This window comes from Dipodomys merriami, unplaced genomic scaffold (genome assembly GCF_024711535.1).
Source record: "Dipodomys merriami isolate MVZ:Mamm:240054 unplaced genomic scaffold, mDipMer1.0.p SCAF_8, whole genome shotgun sequence".
NCBI lineage: Eukaryota > Metazoa > Chordata > Mammalia > Rodentia > Heteromyidae > Dipodomys > Dipodomys merriami.
Window position 1 is genome coordinate 62,201,898 of NW_027206401.1, and position 19,192 is coordinate 62,221,089.

At 36.3% G+C, this 19,192-nt stretch overlaps 1 protein-coding gene across 6 annotated transcripts in view; it reads right to left on the reverse strand.

Moving 5' to 3' along the window:
* Positions 1 to 19,192, reverse strand: part of Senp6 (SUMO specific peptidase 6) — a 106,300-nt gene that overhangs the window by 63,217 nt on the left and 23,891 nt on the right. For 3 of the 6 annotated variants that reach the window (XM_070010572.1, XM_070010570.1, XM_070010573.1), the window contains exons 4-6: positions 12,726 to 12,868; positions 11,869 to 11,973; positions 9,238 to 9,258 (exon numbers count right to left, since the gene is read on the reverse strand). The exons of 1 other annotated variant lie outside the window; for it this stretch is intronic. In XM_070010572.1, the coding sequence (XP_069866673.1) occupies positions 9,238 to 9,258; positions 11,869 to 11,973; positions 12,726 to 12,868 (269 nt within the window). The remainder of the gene's footprint in view (positions 1 to 9,237; positions 9,259 to 11,868; positions 11,974 to 12,725; positions 12,869 to 19,192) is intronic. 2 more of the 6 variants (XM_070010571.1, XM_070010577.1) reach the window with 1 other exon arrangement.

Consider the following 19,192-nt stretch of genomic DNA (forward strand, 5'->3'; position numbering starts at 1 on the left):
GGCAAGCCAAAAGCACTGGATTATTCAGTAAAAATAACTGATATAAATAATCTGAAACAGTAAATCATATTTGCATGCACAGTGATTAATTAAAATAAACTACAATGAATTATGTTATTTTCAATTTGATACAGTACACTGAGCCATATATTGCTAAGAAGGATTAACACAGTGAAAACATCACATGATATCCATAATCTTATCGTGTACTGTAATATTAATGTAATATCAATAATTATGTAACAATATTAATAATTATGTAAATCTGTCCCTATTTTCAGGCTTTACAGCCAGTTTTCCTGTTCTTTCATAAAAATAGAAAAAAATTAAGTGTTATTTTAAAACCATGAACCAATGGGCAAGAAAAAATTAGTATACACATAAGCATTATTAAGTTATAAATAATGAAATTATATGACTTGCAAGAAAATAGGTAGAACTAGAGATTATGTTAAACAAAATAAGCCAGGCTAAGAAAGTCAAATATCGCATGTTCTAATTTGCACAAACTAGTCCTAAAAAATACTGTCAAGAATGTGAAATAGATGGGTGGATGCAAGCAGGATGGGGAAGGGCAAAGAACAGGTAAAGGTAGGGAAATATTGTCAAGGATTCTACATACATGAAGATAAAATAAAACCTAGTGAAATTCTTCCCGAAGGCAGGGAGGATAATGGAGAGTTGGAGGGCATGGGTTTAATTGGGATACACAGTAAGCACACAGGGAAACATCAAATGGAATTCCTATGTACAACTGGTACCTGCCATTAAAAAATTAGAAAAAAGACACAATGAACAAAATGCAGAAAGTATACCTTCACTTTAAAGCAAGAACATAGGACTTTTACTATAACTTGAAGTATATGATTTATAAAAGAATTAACTTTCTAGTTATAAACTATCTTGTCTCTAAAATATTGTTTTCTTTTGCTTTTGGAGACAAGAGCTAGCCATGACTATTTAATCCTTTGCCTCAGTTTCCCTTCAGTCAATACTACAGACAGATACGTACAACAACACCTGGCCTAAAATACAGTTCTAAATTTAATTTTGTTAAATAATCTTTTCTAAAAGTGTATTTTTAAATACGAGCACAATTAGTGGCCCAATGGGATTCCACTAACATTTCCACATATGTACACATATGTCCACATTCCCTCTATCACTTTAATCTATGTTAACATCTTGGTTTGATACTTTCATTTTTTTTTTCTTGTGCCAGTCCTGGGACTTGAACCCAGGGTATGGACACCATCCCTGAGCTTTTTGCTCAAGGCTAGTGCTCTACCACTTGAGCTACAGCTCTTCCAGCTTTTTGGTGATTGACTAAAGATCAGAAACTCATGGACTTTCCTACCTGGGCTGGCTTCCAACTGTGACACTCAGATATCAGCCTCCTGAGTAGGTATGTTTACAGGCATTAGCCACCAACACCTGGCGATCGATACATTCATTCTTACAAAAAGAAATTTGAAACTCCCAACTGGTATGAAGTTCAAACCTATGGTCTTACTTTTCAGTAGCAAATCAAGCAGAACCAGGCAAGTTTTCTTCTCATCTCATCTTTCTTTGTAGGCAGGTAGTGTTTGCTGCTTCTCAGTGTTTGTTTTGTTAGATCTTTTAGAAGCCCCACTTTATGAACCTAAGATTTTGTAAGATGCATAAAATTTATTGCAAAATCTCTATCCATAATTTTCTTCCCCACTGATGGGATTTGGATTCAGGATGTTATGCTTCCCAGATAGCACTTGAATCACACACCCAGACCCAGAATTGTTAAAATAATATCAAAGGGCGTCTTTGTTCAAGGTTTACTAAGGTTCAAGGTTTAATAAGTTTTCCTAGTAAACTTAATTTTGAAGTAATTTTATTTTGCAAAACAGTTGTGAAGACACTTAGTAATTCCCTAGCGTTCCTTGTCCTAATGTTAATACCTGAATGAGTAGCAGCCTAGATTAGGACACCATGTAATCACAGCTACTCTGAAAGCTGAGATCTGAAGACTGTTGTTTGAAGCTAGCCTGGAGTGGGAATGCCCAAGAGAGACTTGACTCCAATTTAACATCCAAAGAAGCTGAAAGTGGATGCATGACTCAAATGGTGGAGTGCCAGGTTGTGCCAAAAAAAAAAAAAAAAAAAAAAAAAATCTCACAGATAGCAGCTAGGCCCTACTCCAGTACCGGCACCAAATCACAAAACAAAACAAAAGACATATAGTAAAACACACACATACATATATACATACGTATGCATATATACAGACATATAAATCAAGGGCTGAGGGCTTGATTCAAGTGGGAAAGTACACTTTGTATGTATATATACATACATATATGTATATGTGTATATATGTGTGTATATATATACACACACATATAAATCAAGGGCTGAGGGCTTGATTCAAGTGGGAAAGTACCTGTGTGCCAAGGGCAAGACCCTAGGCTCTACCTCTAGTATTGCCACAAAAACAAAACCTAAGAATAATTATTGGAACAGTTATTCCTAGTGAAACTTTCAACATTATTTGGATTGTCTCAGCTATTCCAATAGCACCTGTTTTGTCTTCCAGGATCTAATTCAGGGCACCTGTATTCATTAGGTGACCACGTTTGTTCTCTTCCCCAGTCTGTTTTCTCAGGATTAGATTGACGTTGTGCTTCTGGGGTAAAACTCCAGAGGTAAACTTCCCTTCTTATATCAGTTGGGGTACATGGTATCAATATCACTTTTCCCTGATATTAAATTTAGTTTCTTGCTTAAGGTAATCTTTACCAGATTAATCTCTTGCATAACTATTTTTTTTTTCTTTCCATACTCTGCTGGGCAACAAGACCAGCCCACATTGAAAAAGACGGAGGGTCATCAAGCTTGAGTGTCTGAAGAGGGGAGTATCATTACTATGAAATTCTTCTCTAAGGAAAAGAACTTTACTGTGTCTCCCAGTTCATTTTATGTAGCTTGTTACACTTCATTTGCAAATCCAGTATTAGTCTAAAATTGTTTGAGATAGCTAAAATAATAAATTACATGATTTTTTTTCTTTTTTTGGTGTCATTGTTAGGGCTTGGACTCAGGGCCTTGGCACTATCCCTGAGCTGCTTCTTTTTTTGCTCAAGACTAGCACTCTGCCACTTGGGCCACAGCTTCCTTCTTGGTAATTAATTGGAGAAAAGAATCTCATAAACTTTTCTTCCCCGGCTGACTTTGAATAGCATCCTCAGAACTCAGTGTTTTAGGTAGCTAGGATTACAAAAATGGGTCACCAGCACCAGATTTAATACATGATTTATTTATAGCAGTATAGCATTTACTTTACCTATATGATTAGAATCCAATTTTAGTAGATCCCTTGGGAGTTCTTTTAGTTGGCTCCTGTATGCTTCCTATCCTTTTTGTTGTTGGTTTTTTAATTAACTACAGGAAAATGTAACAACATTCATAAAATGTAGAATACTAGTTTGTGGGTCACATTCCAATCATTCCTGAATCACTTCAAGTTTTAGTACACATGTTGCTTCTGAAGCATTCACCCTTTTAATTGCTGGGCTTCTGGCATAAGTCAATTTGTGCTTTTATCAGGTCTCCAAAATCAGCATTTTTCCATGGTTCTTTCATTAGAAAGTGATTGTCTGAAAGCCAGAACCTGAGTGAGTTTTATGTTGACAATACTGAGGTTTAAAACACTCAAGGTCAGGCTGGGAAGGTGGCTCAGTGGTAGAGCGCTTGCTTTGCATGCATGAGGCCCTGGGTTCGATCCCTCAACACCACATAAGCAAAAAGAAAAAAGCCGGAAGTGGCACTGTGGCTCAAGTGGTAGAGCGCTAGCCTTGAGCTGAAGAGCTGAGGGACAGTGAGTGCCCAGGCCCAGAGTTCAGGCCCATGACCGGACCTCTTACCCCCCCCCCCAAAAAAAAAACAACACTCAAGGTCTTGCACTAGCTCAGAGGCAAAGCCATCAGGTCATTACACAAAATCCACACAAGGATGGCAATGCGGTCCAAAACCAAACCACTGGCTACTCTGCCCAATTACCATATCATCAGCTGAAGTACACATGCCATTATTCATGGACTTGAAAACATTTGTAGACTCACTCTGACTTATTGACAGAAAGGGGTGACAGGAAGTTGAGTATACAAAGATACTATAGCCTGTTTACTATCTTACAATACTTCTAGTTTTTTCCTAGTATTACCATGCTTAATCTCAATTTTCCTCACAGTCAATTTTATATAGCAGATGTTATCTCTCTTGTCTCCAGATATTTTTTTTTATAACAGGCATAAGCCACCAGTGTCTGGCCCAGTTATTCTTTTCCAAAGGAAACTCTTTGTCATGTATTTATGCTTTCAAATCAGTTTTAAAGTCAAATACTAAAATTTCTTTAATAACCCCCCCCCGCAGATTTTAATATATTAATTCCACTTTAAAGAAAAATGATTTAGGGCTGGGAAGGTGGCTCAGTGGTAGAGCGCTTGCCTTGCATGCCTGAGGCCCTGAGTTCGATTCCTCAGCACCACATAAGCAAAAAGAAAAAAGCCAGAAGTGGCGCTGTGGCTCAAGTGGTAGAGCGCTAGCCTTGAGCTGAAGAGCTGAGGGACAGCGCCCAACCCAGAGTTCAGGCCCTACGACTGGACCCCCCCCCAAAAAAAAGAAAAATGATTTAAATAACATATACATGCATCATAATTTGGTTCTTTATACATATGAGTAATTGAATTTACTTAATTTTAGGTACTACTGTGCATGAAATTTGTCTTTACATACATACTTCAACTTTCTAGATGTGAAAGTGCTTTTAGTATCCTTGACTGTTACCTTGATGAATTCTTTTTATTTTTAAAATTTCAGACAACTCTCTTATAATTCCAAGAATGAAAGTATCATCTGAATGTAATTTAATCTTCAGATACCTTGAGGCAGTAATTTACATTACTGGTTTCCCTATAAAAATTTAGCAGTACTTACTGAAACATTTGTAGGCTAGCTCAAGGAATCTTTTTGTCAGAGACTTTTCTAAGAGATGCAGTTAAAGATTTTTATGAAACGCTGTTGCATGAATCTATTTTATATGATAGTAAAGAAAACCAGGGTATGATTGGGTGGGGGGGAGGGGGGAGGCTGGGAAGGGAGGTGAAGGGTAAACAAAGGAGGAGGCTGCAATGCTTGGTAAGAAATGTATGCATTATCCTGCCCATGTAATTGTAACCCCTCTGTACAGTATGTTCTCAAATAAAATAAAATAAAATATATTTAAAAAAAAAGAAAACCAGAAATGGAAAATGGGTAAGTTATATTTATTTGTAAGATAAACTTCTATGAGGTTATTAAAAGTTTTCCTAGAAGCAAATTTAATCATACAGGTAAATGTTTAGGTCTTATTTATTAGGTGAAAATTCAGAACAGAGCTGTATTTTCATTATGACTACACATAGTGTTAAATATATTTAAAGGTATATTGAAAAAAAGATAAAGAAATGAACTGCAACACTGTGATAACATTCAATTCTTTGGTGACTTTTAAAAAACTGCAATCTCTAGCTATACTTTTCTCTTTTTGGATATGGGGTTCTCCATCTATTGCCCAGCTTGTCTTGAACTACAATCTTCCCATCTCAGACCTGCGTGGCTGGGATGTATTGTGCAGAACTACACTCCATCTTCAAACTCACCCTGATTGTAAACAACTCTTGTATTTCCTGTTTTGATTTGATCCTTTTCACTTTTGTACAGTTTTTGTTTCAAAATTCTCTAAAATATGAAACATTCTTTATAATAAGAATAATGAAAGTATATCCTAAATTAAAATAACTACTATGTGCTTTATTTTTTTGGGGGTGGGAGGGGAGGTCCAGTTGTGGAGCTTGAACTCTGGGCCTAGATGCTGTTCTTGAGCTCTTCAGCTCAAGGCTAGCACTCTACCACTTGAGCCTTAGCACCATTTCCAGTTTTCTGAGTGGTTTATTGGAGATAAAGAGTCTCACAGAGTTTCCTGCCCGGGCTGGTTTTGAACTGTGATCCTCAGATCTCAGCCTCCTGAATAGCTAGGATGACAGGCGTGATGAGCCATAGGTGCCCAGTTTGTGCTTAATTTTATAATGGGTCATTATATTTCTTATCCAGGGAGAGGGCAAAGAAAGAAAATAAGCAATCCAAATACCAGATTATATATTCTAGGGTGCTGGAACAAGCACAAAACTGCGTTCACAATTCATCTGTTCATGAGCCAGGGAAGAATTTTAGAGGAATTATGGCTAAAGTGGTAAGGCTACAGCCTTGAGTCAAAGAGTGGAGCAGCAATGTAAAGCACTAACTTCAAGACTCAATACCCTCAAAAAAACTGGTTTATTTACATTATTAAGATTACTCATAAAAAGAAAACTGGCAGCAGTTTTTCTAAGTTAGCAGACTCTAAACTTAGTATATTTATTTGTATGGTTTTTTAAAATGGGTTTTAAGTTTACAACATATCTCAATATGTCCCTTATATGCAAGTGGAAAAACCAAGGGCAAATTAACATTTTACAACTTCCTTGCTTTCATTACATTAACTGTATTTCTATAAGCAATTCATTTCAGAGATTCAGTTTATTATGTACAAGATATGTGGTAAGATAAGAGATGACTCATTAGAAATCAGAAAAAAAGATGTCATTTATTACTCAGGAGGAGGAAAACACATAAATAAAAAACTACCAAGTAAAATCTGTTAATAACACAAAGGCTCTTCTTAGTTTAACTTTTGAAAAATTCAAAATAGGCCTGGGGATACAGCTCACCAGCAGACTTATGCAAGGTATTGCATGTGCAAAGTATTAGGTTCCTAGCACAAACCAGTGGAAAGAGAGAAACAAAATAATTTAACAGAAGGATCCAAAGGACCTGGGTTAAATTAGTCCTAACAATAAGTAAGTTGCGGAGTACTCAGGTGTATGTGATACAGGGTCTTTTTAAAACACTGTGCCTATACATCTAAGAGTTTTACATTCTCTAGAATTAATCTTTATGAAAAAATTTCAATGCTATAACTACTTATTTTCAGTAATCTTACTTTTATTACAGTGCAGTCAATATATAATTATCTCATTTGTCCCAACTTTTCCTTTAAAGTTGGGCAAAGATTATTAATTCATTGCATAGCAAAAAATGAACCTGTGGTCTATGCTAGTTAATTAACTATCCGTTTTCTGGCCTTTTCTGCAAGCTACCAGAGTTAAGGATTTCTGTCTGATACTTGCAGCATACCTGGCACATTTAGGCATGTAAATATTTGCGCAATGTATCCATGAATAAGCTACCAGTACAGAAATATGCATAAGCGGTAAAAGCAGTGGGAAAGAATCACATAAACTCACTAAGGTTACTGTGAAAGAGAAAATTATCTAAGATCTAATATTCTGAGAATGTAACAGTACCTAAAACTGTAACATACAGGTAAATAATTATTTGGATGAAACATGTGACTGCATATATTTAATGCCCATTGCTAGCAATTTTATTTTAAATGTTTTGTTATAGCCTTGCTATAAAGGTAGTCTCTGCTAGTCAAAAATTAAGATGATATAAAATGACTGATATGTATCTGACAAGAAGTAATGACTTACTGAAAGAGAAAAACTGACAAGAAAACATTTCTTTTTCATGATTCTTATGAAGTGAAATAAAATTATAGGAATTCCCTTCTTCTATACTCACCAATCAGGGGAAGGTATTGCTTTAAGGGCCTTTAACTGCTTGGGAGTTATAAGAGTGGTGTCAACAAAACTACTTTTGGTATCTCAGGAAAGTATGATAACTAGATAAGCAGACTCACTTCTCTACTTATCTGTCATTGGAGGTGGGGGGGATGAAGGGGGAGCTCTTAGAGATACTTAGTTTAGAATAATTACAATCATTTCACTATTGACAAAAACATGTATTCTTAAAAATCATTTTGTCCATGTCATTTATGTTAATTCAAATTACTCAAGAAACACTGGCTGCTGGTGTTCTTACAAAGGGAAGAAACGAGAACCAGGGAGATGGTGTGTCTGAAAAAGGTACACTGTATGCATTTATGGACAAAATGAAATCTTGTATGTTGATGCATATACATACATATATATGTACGTATAATATTAATCTACTGTACTGTCCTGGGCTTGAACTTGAACTCGGGGCCTGGGCACTGATCTTTTTTGCTCAAAGCTGGCACTCTACTACTTGAGCCATAGCTCCACTTAAAAATGTTTTTAAATGGAAAAAATACTGACAGAATAGAAATTCTATTACAATTTTTTGGGGGCCAAAATAGAAAACATTTGATGTTTAAAAGTTTTAGTTCTGGGGCTGGGAAGGTAGCTCAGTGGTAGAGTGCTCGCCTTGCATGCATGAGGCCCTGGATTCGATTCCTCAGCCCCATATAAGCAGAAAAAACCAGACATGGGTGCTGTGGCTCAAGTGGTAGAGCATTAGCCTTGAGCTGAAGAGCTGAGGGACAGCGCCCAGGCTGAGAGTTCAGGACCCAAGACTGACCAAAAAAAAAGTTTTAGTTCCAAGTTTATAATGCTAAATTCTATTCCTCTTCCATACTGAAATTAGGAGTATTACCACAAAAGTATAAAAGATTTTTGTTCTTTTTTTGAGACAAGATATCACTGTGTAGCATAGACTGGCCTTGAGCTCACTATGTAGTCCAGGCTGGCCTCAAATTCATGATTCTCCTGCTGCTCCTGAATGCTAGGATTACAGAGGTGCACCATCACAGTGAGTTGAAAGTTTTGTTTTGCAGGAAGTTTTATTGGCAGTACTGAGGTTTAATTCAGGGCCTTGTATACTCTAGTAGCTCCACCTCTTAAGCCATATCCCCAGTGCTTCTTATGTTTCACTCATTTTTCAGACAGGGTCTTGCCCAGGATTAGCTTTGGAGCTTACTAATGTATCTCCCAACTTGCTGAGGTTATAGGCATACAAATTTACACTAAGCTTGTTTGTTGAGATGGGCTGCAAGTCCTATAGGTAAATACCACTACCCTAATCTGGAATAAGAGACTTTTTTCTAAAGGCAATTAGGAATTATTGCTAAAACAAAACCATACATAAAAAAATCAGTCAAATATCATACTGCACCATTACATTTCCTTTAATAAAATAAGCTTTAATGTGAATGCTAATTAAATGGATATTTTTCAAATCATATAAACAATCTGATGCTTTACTTCTATACTCATGCTCTAATTTTATGAATATTAAGCTTACCTTTCTTTTCGGTCCTGATTGCTTAAAACATAAAAAGAAAAAAATGTAAGAGGCAAGACCTCATTGATGTCATTGTAGTTGTAGTAACTATAGTCAATAATGCAAAACTATAATAGGATCAATTTGTTTTAAAGACATTCGTATACACTACATACTATGTTTTAAATCTTGCTTGTCAATACACAAACTAATTTAATATAAGCAATCTCATATGTATTTTTTAACAGGAAAAGGATATGTAGAATTCTGAAAAATTCTTGAAAAGGCATGGTCAAATATTTAAGAAGAGAGTCTAAGAAAACAAATTGAAATCTTATTTCTCTCTCATGACTAAATAAATGGGATATTTTAATTTTCACATGCCTCTTTCTGATTAAAAAGGTATGTAGTATTTGTTTTCTTAACTTATAATCACTCAGCAAGCAATTATGACTCACTTTAAAACAAGGCTATACTACTCACCCCAAGAAGAATGTTCTGCGAGTTACCAAACTGGAAGCATCACTTTAAATTTTAAAGTCAGAAAAAAAGAAAATGTAGGGAAGCTATTGTGTTTCCCTTTGAGGTTCATAGTAGTGCCAACTGTTTGGAGGCAACTATCTTAAGTTTTTCTCAGTGGCTTTGAACACAATGTGCTTTTAAAGACACAGAATGTCCTCTTTTAACTAGGACACTCAAAAGCTCTCTTTTATTTCGGTTGGTCATGGGGGAATTGAACTAAGGGCCGGAGTGCTGTCCCTGAGCTTTTTCACTCAAGGCTAGCCAAAGCTCCACTTCCGGTTTTCTGGTAGTTCATTAAGAGTCTCATGGACTTTGTTGCCCGGGTTAACTTCAAACCATGATCCTCAGATCTCAGCCTCTGGTATAGCTACAATTACAGAGATAAGCCACCAGCACCCGGCTCAAAAGCCCTTTAATACATCCTGTCCTGTGACTTCTTCACTGCTCTGTAATATTCTTACATATATCTCTACTATTGAACTTACCATGTAATCACTGCTTACCTATCTCTACCCTAATTAAACCTGAGCTCCAAGAGCAGGGACTGCATCATATATGTTCATCTTCAAATATCCTACTTCTCATCTATGCCTGTTTCACAGCTTAAAAACCATGTATTTTTGAAGAAAACTGAAAAAAAAACTATCTTTGAACTTCAAAATCTTTTTAATGACAATTAAACCACAGCTGGAATAAGAAATGTTCATTTATACCCAGAATAAAAGACAGACAAATCTGCCCTGTTTATTTGATTCCAATTTCCTTTACTGCTCCCAGTAATCCTTGCCAAGTATTTTTACCTGAAATTATCTTTGAATATAAAGGTTTTATTATATCATTTCCTCATTTTTTTTCTTTTCAGAGACAAGGTATTACTATATAGTCCCAGACTGGTCTCAAAGACATGATGTTCTTAGCGTAACTTTATAAATGTAAGGATTACACACACATCTTATTGTTATTTCTTAAGGAACACTATTCACTATTTTACCAATAAACATTAGCTCTTATAGAATAAATCTAAATGTTAATGTAGATGAACAATGATACGCATTAGAAGCTATAATAGGTGGTGAGACTTGGAAATGAAACAAAACACAACCTAATTTTCAGACTGTAATCATTTTTCAAATGTTCTAACAGGAAAATAAAAATGAGTAAGTCACTGTAAATAATTCAAACTACAGAAAACTTCAAAAGCAGTATTAATCTAATAACTGGCTATAAAATACATCAGTTAACTTGATTATACTTTCAGTTGACTTGTGTATGAACAGAGTCTTCTTTCTTTCCCCTCCCTCCCTCAAATTACTTTCAATCTACCCTGTAGCTTGTGCCACAGGTAGGTCCAAGAGCTTGATTTGTTTGTACTTTGCATTATGGTAAGCACATTCGTGTTATGTGCAGTAATGCCTTCCTTTATTTTAAACTAAATTTCTTTAAAAATATCACATGGAAACTGATAAAGTAATATGTAAACAAGAGAAAGGTTTCTTTATAAAAAAACAAATCTTAAAAAAGTATGAAGGAAATTTAAATTTCAAGAATCTTATGTTATTGAAAATCTACGTAAACGTATGGCTCCAAAGGTTCAAATGATACTGTCTTAATGAATACTGACCTAGATCGACATTCTTAAAAGTGAAGAATATAGCACATAAAAGGATATCAAAAATTAAATCTTACCAGTTATAAAAAAGTATTTATAATCAACAGACTAACTGCTGAAGCTTAAAAATTTTAAACTAAGAAGGAAAATCAACTTCCCAAGTAATTCTGAATTCCTCAAAAGCATTTCCTATTACAGTGCTTTCAAGATCAATAGGAATCTCTAAATTTGTATGAAACTGCTAAAATCAACAATTTCTCAAATATTTAACCATGTCATTTGGTACCATGAAATTTAATAAACCTTATAAAACCAATAAAAGTTTTATTCTTACTTACAGAATGTGAAAAATGCAAACAGAAAATAATAAAATCATCAGAGCATGAGTGATTTCAGAGATATAGCTCTTTATATAAAGTGACAACAGTAAAGTAACACAAAGGAGAAAAGTTATTTTTGAAGTAGAAATCCCTATTAAAGAGTGTCTGAATATACTCTACAAGGAGACATAGAATCCTTACCTTTGGGCTGCGGTTTTTACTACTGGTATCTGTACATGAGCATGATGAAAACGTCTACCATGAACTACTGTTCCAGAACATAATGATGCAGTTTGTGTATTTTCACTGCAGAGCCAATAAACAAAGAATAACTTGAATAGGGAAAAAATTACATACACACTGACAAATTAAATCCTTTAACATCTGAACACATACAGAAATAACCTTTACCACTTAAAAAACAAAACAGATAAATCCAATTTACACTGTAAAACTGTTCACTAATTATCTACTTCCTGAATTCATCTTCCAAATGTTTCTAATCCAAGTAGAAACTAGGAGTTCTAAATCCTACTTATGATAATGCCACTAATTCAAGTTATTTAACATTTATAGATCATACCAGTGGATTTACAAATAGAGCAGCAATCAAATATTGATGTCTCAGCCCTATTTGTGTTGTTACTGATAGCCCAATCCCATAGCATCAGTAATTTAGGATGATAGCCAATAGGAATCTATATATAGCCAATAGCTATATCTAGATGATATAAAGAAAAACACAAGTCTCTTGTTGAGATAATCTGAATTAGCATTTTCTGAGTCAAGATCACCCTACCCTACGCTTTCTATTTCCGTTATTAAAACTAGGGACTGAGACTTTCCTCTTTTTTTGAAAGCAACTACACAAGATGTCAGCCTACCAACATTTTATTTTTTTTTGCAGTAAGTTTTATTTGGAACTCAAAAATCACTGCAAAATCCACATATTGGAACTACTCTACCTCCTTGTTATAAGTGGAAAATTCAAAACAAAGGCTACAGAGTGGGCCTATTAGCTTTATATTTTCTGTAGGAAGTGTGGTAAGTGCCTATACCTCAATTTCTTATTGCTGCTCAACATGTTAAGTCCAATTGGGTTGCCTTTCAAAGTTTTAAAACTTTCAGCCTTGTTTCGTTTTACATATGTCTTCAAGATGTAATCACCAGAATTATCAACAAATTCAGACGGACGATTTAACTGTAAAAAGATCCATAAATGTTAGAGTAAATAAACACCATAATATGATATTTATTAACAATGATTTGAAAATTCATTTATTTAAAAACCAAGTAAGAATGTATGGAGACAGCAGTGGTGCACATCTGAGAGTAATTCAATTGTACTATTTGATAATGCAAATTTGAAGGAATATGGGATTTTTCTTTTAATGTCAATGTTTTCAAAGATATTTGAAAAGATAAGGATAGTGGATCTTGGGCTAGCTTTCTCTAGACAGTTAAAAATATAAGCATTTACACAGCTTGATAGGCCTTGCTACTCTGCAGGGTAGTATTGCCAAATGTAGCAATAAGTTCTCATCTTATGTCTTTTCTTTTTTGACAGTACCAGGGTTTGAACTCAGGGCCTTGAGCTTGCTAAACTCAATCTCGCCTTCAGCCATTTTTGTTTCAGCTGTTTTCTTGGTAAGATCTCCATACTTTGTCCAGGGCCAGCTTTCAAGCCAGTGGTTTCTACCAATAGCCCACCACAAACCTGGGAGTACAGATGTATACCACCACACCCAGCTCATTTGCTGAGGTCTTGCTACCTTTTCCTCTGCCAGGCTATCCTCAAGCCAAGACCCTACCCTAACTCTAACTCCCAAGTAACTAGCATTACAAACATGAACCATCTCACCCAGCCTCTATATGTGTCTCCTGTGTGAAAGTTTCTGTATAAACACAGAAAGTGAGGTAACGCTTCATAGGTATACACGTGGTCATAAACCTATTACAATCATTTTGGGGATCTCACAGTATAACAGGACCCCTAGTTCTTCACAAATTAGACCCTCTGTCTTCCCACAGAACCCTCAAAATGTACCTTCTACTAAACAAGTCTCCTGAGAGTTCATTACCCAATTTAGTTCTTGTCTTCGTTCATCCAAAAATATCTATTTTGACACCCTGCTTATCATTTTCTCTTCTTCATCTCTTCTGATTTGTGAGACTATTGGGACAGGAAATCCAGAGTCAAACTGAAATTCTGCGCTGTTTTCCTATGCTGAGAAGCTACATTTCCAATGGACTTCCCAAGTTATAGAGGCAAAAATGGGAGTTCTGGATTCATGAAACAAGCAGAAAGGGCTACATAAACAACTTGAAGTATGGATTAGGATTACAGCCTGCAAATAAACCTGAATTAGACGGAAATGTAATGTTTTGCTAACCATTTCAATTTCTAGGTGGGTTAAGGTAGTAGTTCTCAAATTTTAGCACATACCACAATTACCTGGATGATTTACTAAGCCAAGTGTTATCTTCCATTTTCTTCTGATTCAATACTCTTGAGAAGGACCCGAGAATCTGCACTAGCAAAAGCAAATGTGTAGCTACTCTAAAACTCATCTGATGTGACAAATTAAGTCCTAATTTTTATATGCAATACACATTCTTCAACCAAGCTCATAGCAAAATAGGACAAGAGAAACAGTGGAAAACAGGAACTATAGGGAATATAGACAATGCGATTATCACTTTCATTTTCCTAAATAAGAGAATACAATCACTTTTGCATTTAGTTGTCTTTTTATATAGAATATTACTGTGTAAACAAAAACTAAACAAAATACCCACTAATCATATTATTTTACCTACATATAGATTATTGAAACTAGTATTTACTGGATACTTACTATGAGAATTCATTATGCTAATTAGGTCATATCTGATTTTACCTCTTTCTTTATACATTTCATTAATTGTTCAGATTGAGATCCAGCTATTGTGCCTCAGAGAGCAGATTACTTGACCTTGTTGAATAACAGATAGAAAACCCTCAAATTTGGGCTGGGAAGGTGGTTCAGTGGTAGAGCGCTTGCCTTGGATGCCTGAGACCCTGGGTTCGATCCCTGAGCACCACATAAGCAAAAAGAAAAAAGCCGCAAGTGGCGCTGTGGCTCAAGTGGTAGAGCACTAGCCTTGAGCTGAAGAGCTGAGGGACAGCACCCAGGCCCAGAGTTCAGACCCCAGTACCGGACCCCCCCAAAAAAGAAGAAAAGAAAACCCTCAAATTTCCCAATTCAGTTCTTTTCAAAAATCTCTATCCCCGTTGTTGATAAACTGAAAAAGGGAAAGTATTGTGTGCAAATTGAACTGAAAAACCAAAAATATTATGTGCAAACTAGTAACTGGATTAGGTCAAAGACTGGTCTGGCTCCCAAGTCTATGCTTCCCTTTCAATATAAGGAATTTTTTAGTATTGCTTGTATAAATATTGCCAATTGGCAGCAAAATGAGGCAAAAAAAATGTTATTCCAATAAAAACTCAAAAACAATAGGATACAGAACATCTCAAAAATTAATGTACTTACACTAAAAGTCCTTTGTGCTAATTTTTTATCTTAAAATTGTTTAAGCCAAATTTACTTATCCTAATATAGTTAACTCAAGTGCTTCTAATTAAAGAACTGGGCTTTCAAAATTTCTTTTTAAGAAAGCATTTGAAGCCAGGCACCGGTGGTGCAGACCTGTAATCCTAGCTACTCAGGAGCCTGAGATCTGAGGATAGTGGTTCAAAACCAACCCAAGCAGCAAAGTCCGAGAGACTCATCTCCAATTAACCACCAGAAAACCGGAAGTGGTGCTGTGGCTCAAGTGGTAGAGCACTAGCCTTGAGCTGAAGAGCTGAAGGACAATGCCTAGGCCCAGAGTTCAAGCCCCATGACCGACCAAAAAAGAAAAAAGACAGCATAGCTATAGACAAACCTCAACCTATTAACAAAACAAGAGAATATGTGAGGGGCTGGGAATGTGGTTCAGTGGTAGAAGGCTTGCCTAGCATGCATGGATTCAATTCCTCAGTACCACATAAACAGAAAAACCTGGAAGGGGCGCTATAGTTCAAGTGGTAGAGTGCTATCATTGAACAAATGCAGCTCAGGGACAGTGCTCAGGCCCTGAGTTCAAGCCCCAGGACTGGCAAAAAAAAGGAGGATACATGAAAAAAAATTTAATTACTTCTGTTGCCTATAGGTTGTCTATAGGCTAGATAACTTTAGTCAGCAATAAACAACCAGTTGTTCCAGCTTCTTCAAGTAACTATGTATGTCATCAAAGATAGCACTTATTATTTTGTCAAGTTCCTTTAGAAAAGGTTTCTATATGTTACACTTGACACATAGCTACAGGAAAATGTCACTCTATAAAAGAATCATTCAATGTAAATTTGTACAGATTTCCAAGTACAAAATTGTAAAACACAATTCCAGCTGCCAGAAAATTCATAGGCAAATGCATAATTAAAATACAACACAAACTATTTTAGACAGTTGGCAAACTCTCCAAATAGTTTTTCCTTTTCATGACTTTATTTTTGTCCTAAATTGATCATCTATACGAAATTACTGCTTTGGGAAAGAAAAAAAGTACAAGTAAGGGCTGGGAAGGTAGACCAGTGGTAGAGTACTTGCTTTGCATGCATGAGGCCCTGGGTTTGATTCCTTAGCACTACATAAGCAGAAAAAGCCAAAAGTGGTGCTGTGGCTCAAGTAGTAGAGTGCTAACCTTGAGCTGAAGAACTGAGGGACAATGCCCAGACCCAGAGTTCAAGCCCCATAACTGGCACACACACAAAAAAAAAGTACAAGTAAGTCAAGATTTAGAGTACTCCTATATTCATAAAACTCAGATGATGTATAAAAATCCTTGAAAAAGCACAGTTAATCTGCCCTTCTTCCTCAGCATAAAACAATTTTCCAAGTAATGCATGAACGTTAGCACTCAGGAGGCTATACTAGAAGGAATGCAAGTTCAAGGTAGTAAACCTGGGCTACATATTGATTGAAACCTTGTCTCAAATGCCAAACAAAGTGCGGTGGTGCTTGCCTGCAATACAGCGATGCAGGAGGCCGTGATATTAAGATTTCAATTTGAGGGACTGGGAATGTGGCTCAATGTAGAGTGCTTGCCTAGCATGCATAAAGCCCTGGGTTTGATTCTTCAGTACCACATAAACAGAAGAGGCTGGAAGTGGTACTGTGGCTCAAGTGGTAGAGTGGTAGCCTTGAGCAAAAGAAGCTCAGGGACAGTGGCCAGGCCTGAGTTCAAGACCAGCAAAAAAAAAAAAAAAAAAAAAAAGATCTGAATTTGAGCCAAGCAAGGCAGTACATGCCTATAATCCTACCAACTTGGAAAGCCAAGAGTAGGAGGAAAGGTCCAATCCCAAGGCCCTATCTGAAGAAAACAAAAAAAAAAAAAAGCAAAAAGATGGGACTCAACTGGTAGACTGCTTAGTAAGTACAAGGCAGAGTGTGAACCCCAGTATCACCAAAAGATAATTAAAAAATGTTCTCTTGCATGTGACAAAGTAAACAGGACTCAAGAAACGAAGCACCTCTTCTTAATTTGTCACATAGTTTTTAGATGACTTTATATTCTTGACCCTACACGGTAGATACATGTGCACATATGAGGAAAGCTAGACAGAATCAGAGGGGCCCATCAGCTGCACTGGACATTGATGACAGTGACCTAAGCAACTCAAGGGCAGTGATGGGAGGGAGGGATGAGGGAAAGAGGAAACAGCTGACACTAAGCAAAGCTAAGAAATCTACTTACCACCCGATCTGAAAGAAATAGTTGTACTGTCAAAGTTTGTAGAGTTCATAAGCTTTATAGATCATGACAATGACAATTCGCCTTGTGAAGGTTAAAATGTGCTTGTGACTTTAGTTAAACATCACTATCCCACAATACTGTGAAATTTATGTAATCACTTAAGCACAATAAAGAAATTTAAAAAAAGAAAAAAGATATCCTCTCACCAGGCAGCAGTGGCTAACGCCTGTAATCCTAGCTACTCAGGAAGCTGAAATCTGAGGATTGTGATTTGAAGCAAGCCCAGGCAGGAAAGTCCATGAGCAGAAGTGGCACTGTGGCCTAAGTGGTAGAGCACTAGCCCTGAGCAAAGAGAGGGTCACGGACAGAGTCTAGGCCCTGAGTTCAAGCCCTAGGCTCAGGGGAAAAAAATAAAAACAAAAATCCTCTCCCTGAAAAAACAGAACTACTGTGAACAGATGGATTAGCACAAACCAATCACATTAGAAAACTCACTATAAACATGGGCATAACAGAAGTCAATTATATACTATAAACTTACATGCAATAATTACATATAATGCTGCTAATGTAGCTACTGTGGAAGACTGCTAGTGTTATTCATGATATAAACTACAGTCTGACATAAACCTCACAACCATATTATGAAGTGAATAGTTCTTAGCAAGTTTGGAATTGATATTCTGATTCATATTATATCAGCGGTTCCCCATCCGCTCCAAAACACTGGACATCACTACAAAGAATATACAGAGAACAGCATTTTTCTGTAAATGGCCAGATAATAAATACTTTAGGTTTTGTTGGTCAGACAAGTCTTTCTGCATTTAACTTAACTGTCCAAAACCTTTTATGGTCGCATAAAACCAGCCAAATACAGTGAATAAATGAACATGGCTCCAGTGCAATTTTCCTTATGCCCATCAATTTAAATTCTATATCATTTTCATCTGACATGAATAGTAGTATTCTGATCCTTTTCAAGCACTGAAAGATGTAAAAATCATTCTAGCAATGAACCATAAATTGACTAACATTTTTAGCACTGATCACTATATTCAAGATGTTTTCCTGCATGAATTACAATTTCCCTGGAAATGTGAAATGTTGATAAAATTACCAATATGTGGTATATTCCACCAAAAACCGATTTTTAAAAAGTATTCAGCCTAGGCCCTGAGTTCAAGCCCCACAACTGACTGACTAAATAAATAGTAAGCAATGAAAGTCTGTAGTCTTAGCTATTTAGGAGGTTGAGCTCTGAGGACCGTGGTTCAAAGCCAGCCTAGGCAGGAAAGTTCATGAGACTCTTATCTCCAATTAAATACCAAAAAGCCAAGAAGTGGAGCTGTGGCACAAGTGGTAAAGTGCTAGCCTTGACCACAAAAGCTCAGGGATAGCACCATGAGTTGAAGCCCCAAGACAAGCAATGATGAAGGAGGGAGGAAGAGGAGGAGGAAGAAGAGGAGGAGAAAGAAGAAGAAGGGAAGGAGGGGGAGGAAGGAAGGGGAAGAGATGGGAGAGGGGAGGAAGGAGAAGAAAGAGGGAGGAAGAATAAATCAATTAAGCAGCAGATCAGATATAGCTGAAAATAAACGGAGGTAGAGATGAGGAAATTACTAGATTTTTCTTGCTTGGCGCCAGTGGCTCACACTTGTAATCCTAGCTACTGAGGAGACTGAGATCTGAGGATCACGGTTCAAAGCCAGTTCAGGCCAAAAAAAAAAAAAAAAAAAAAAATCAG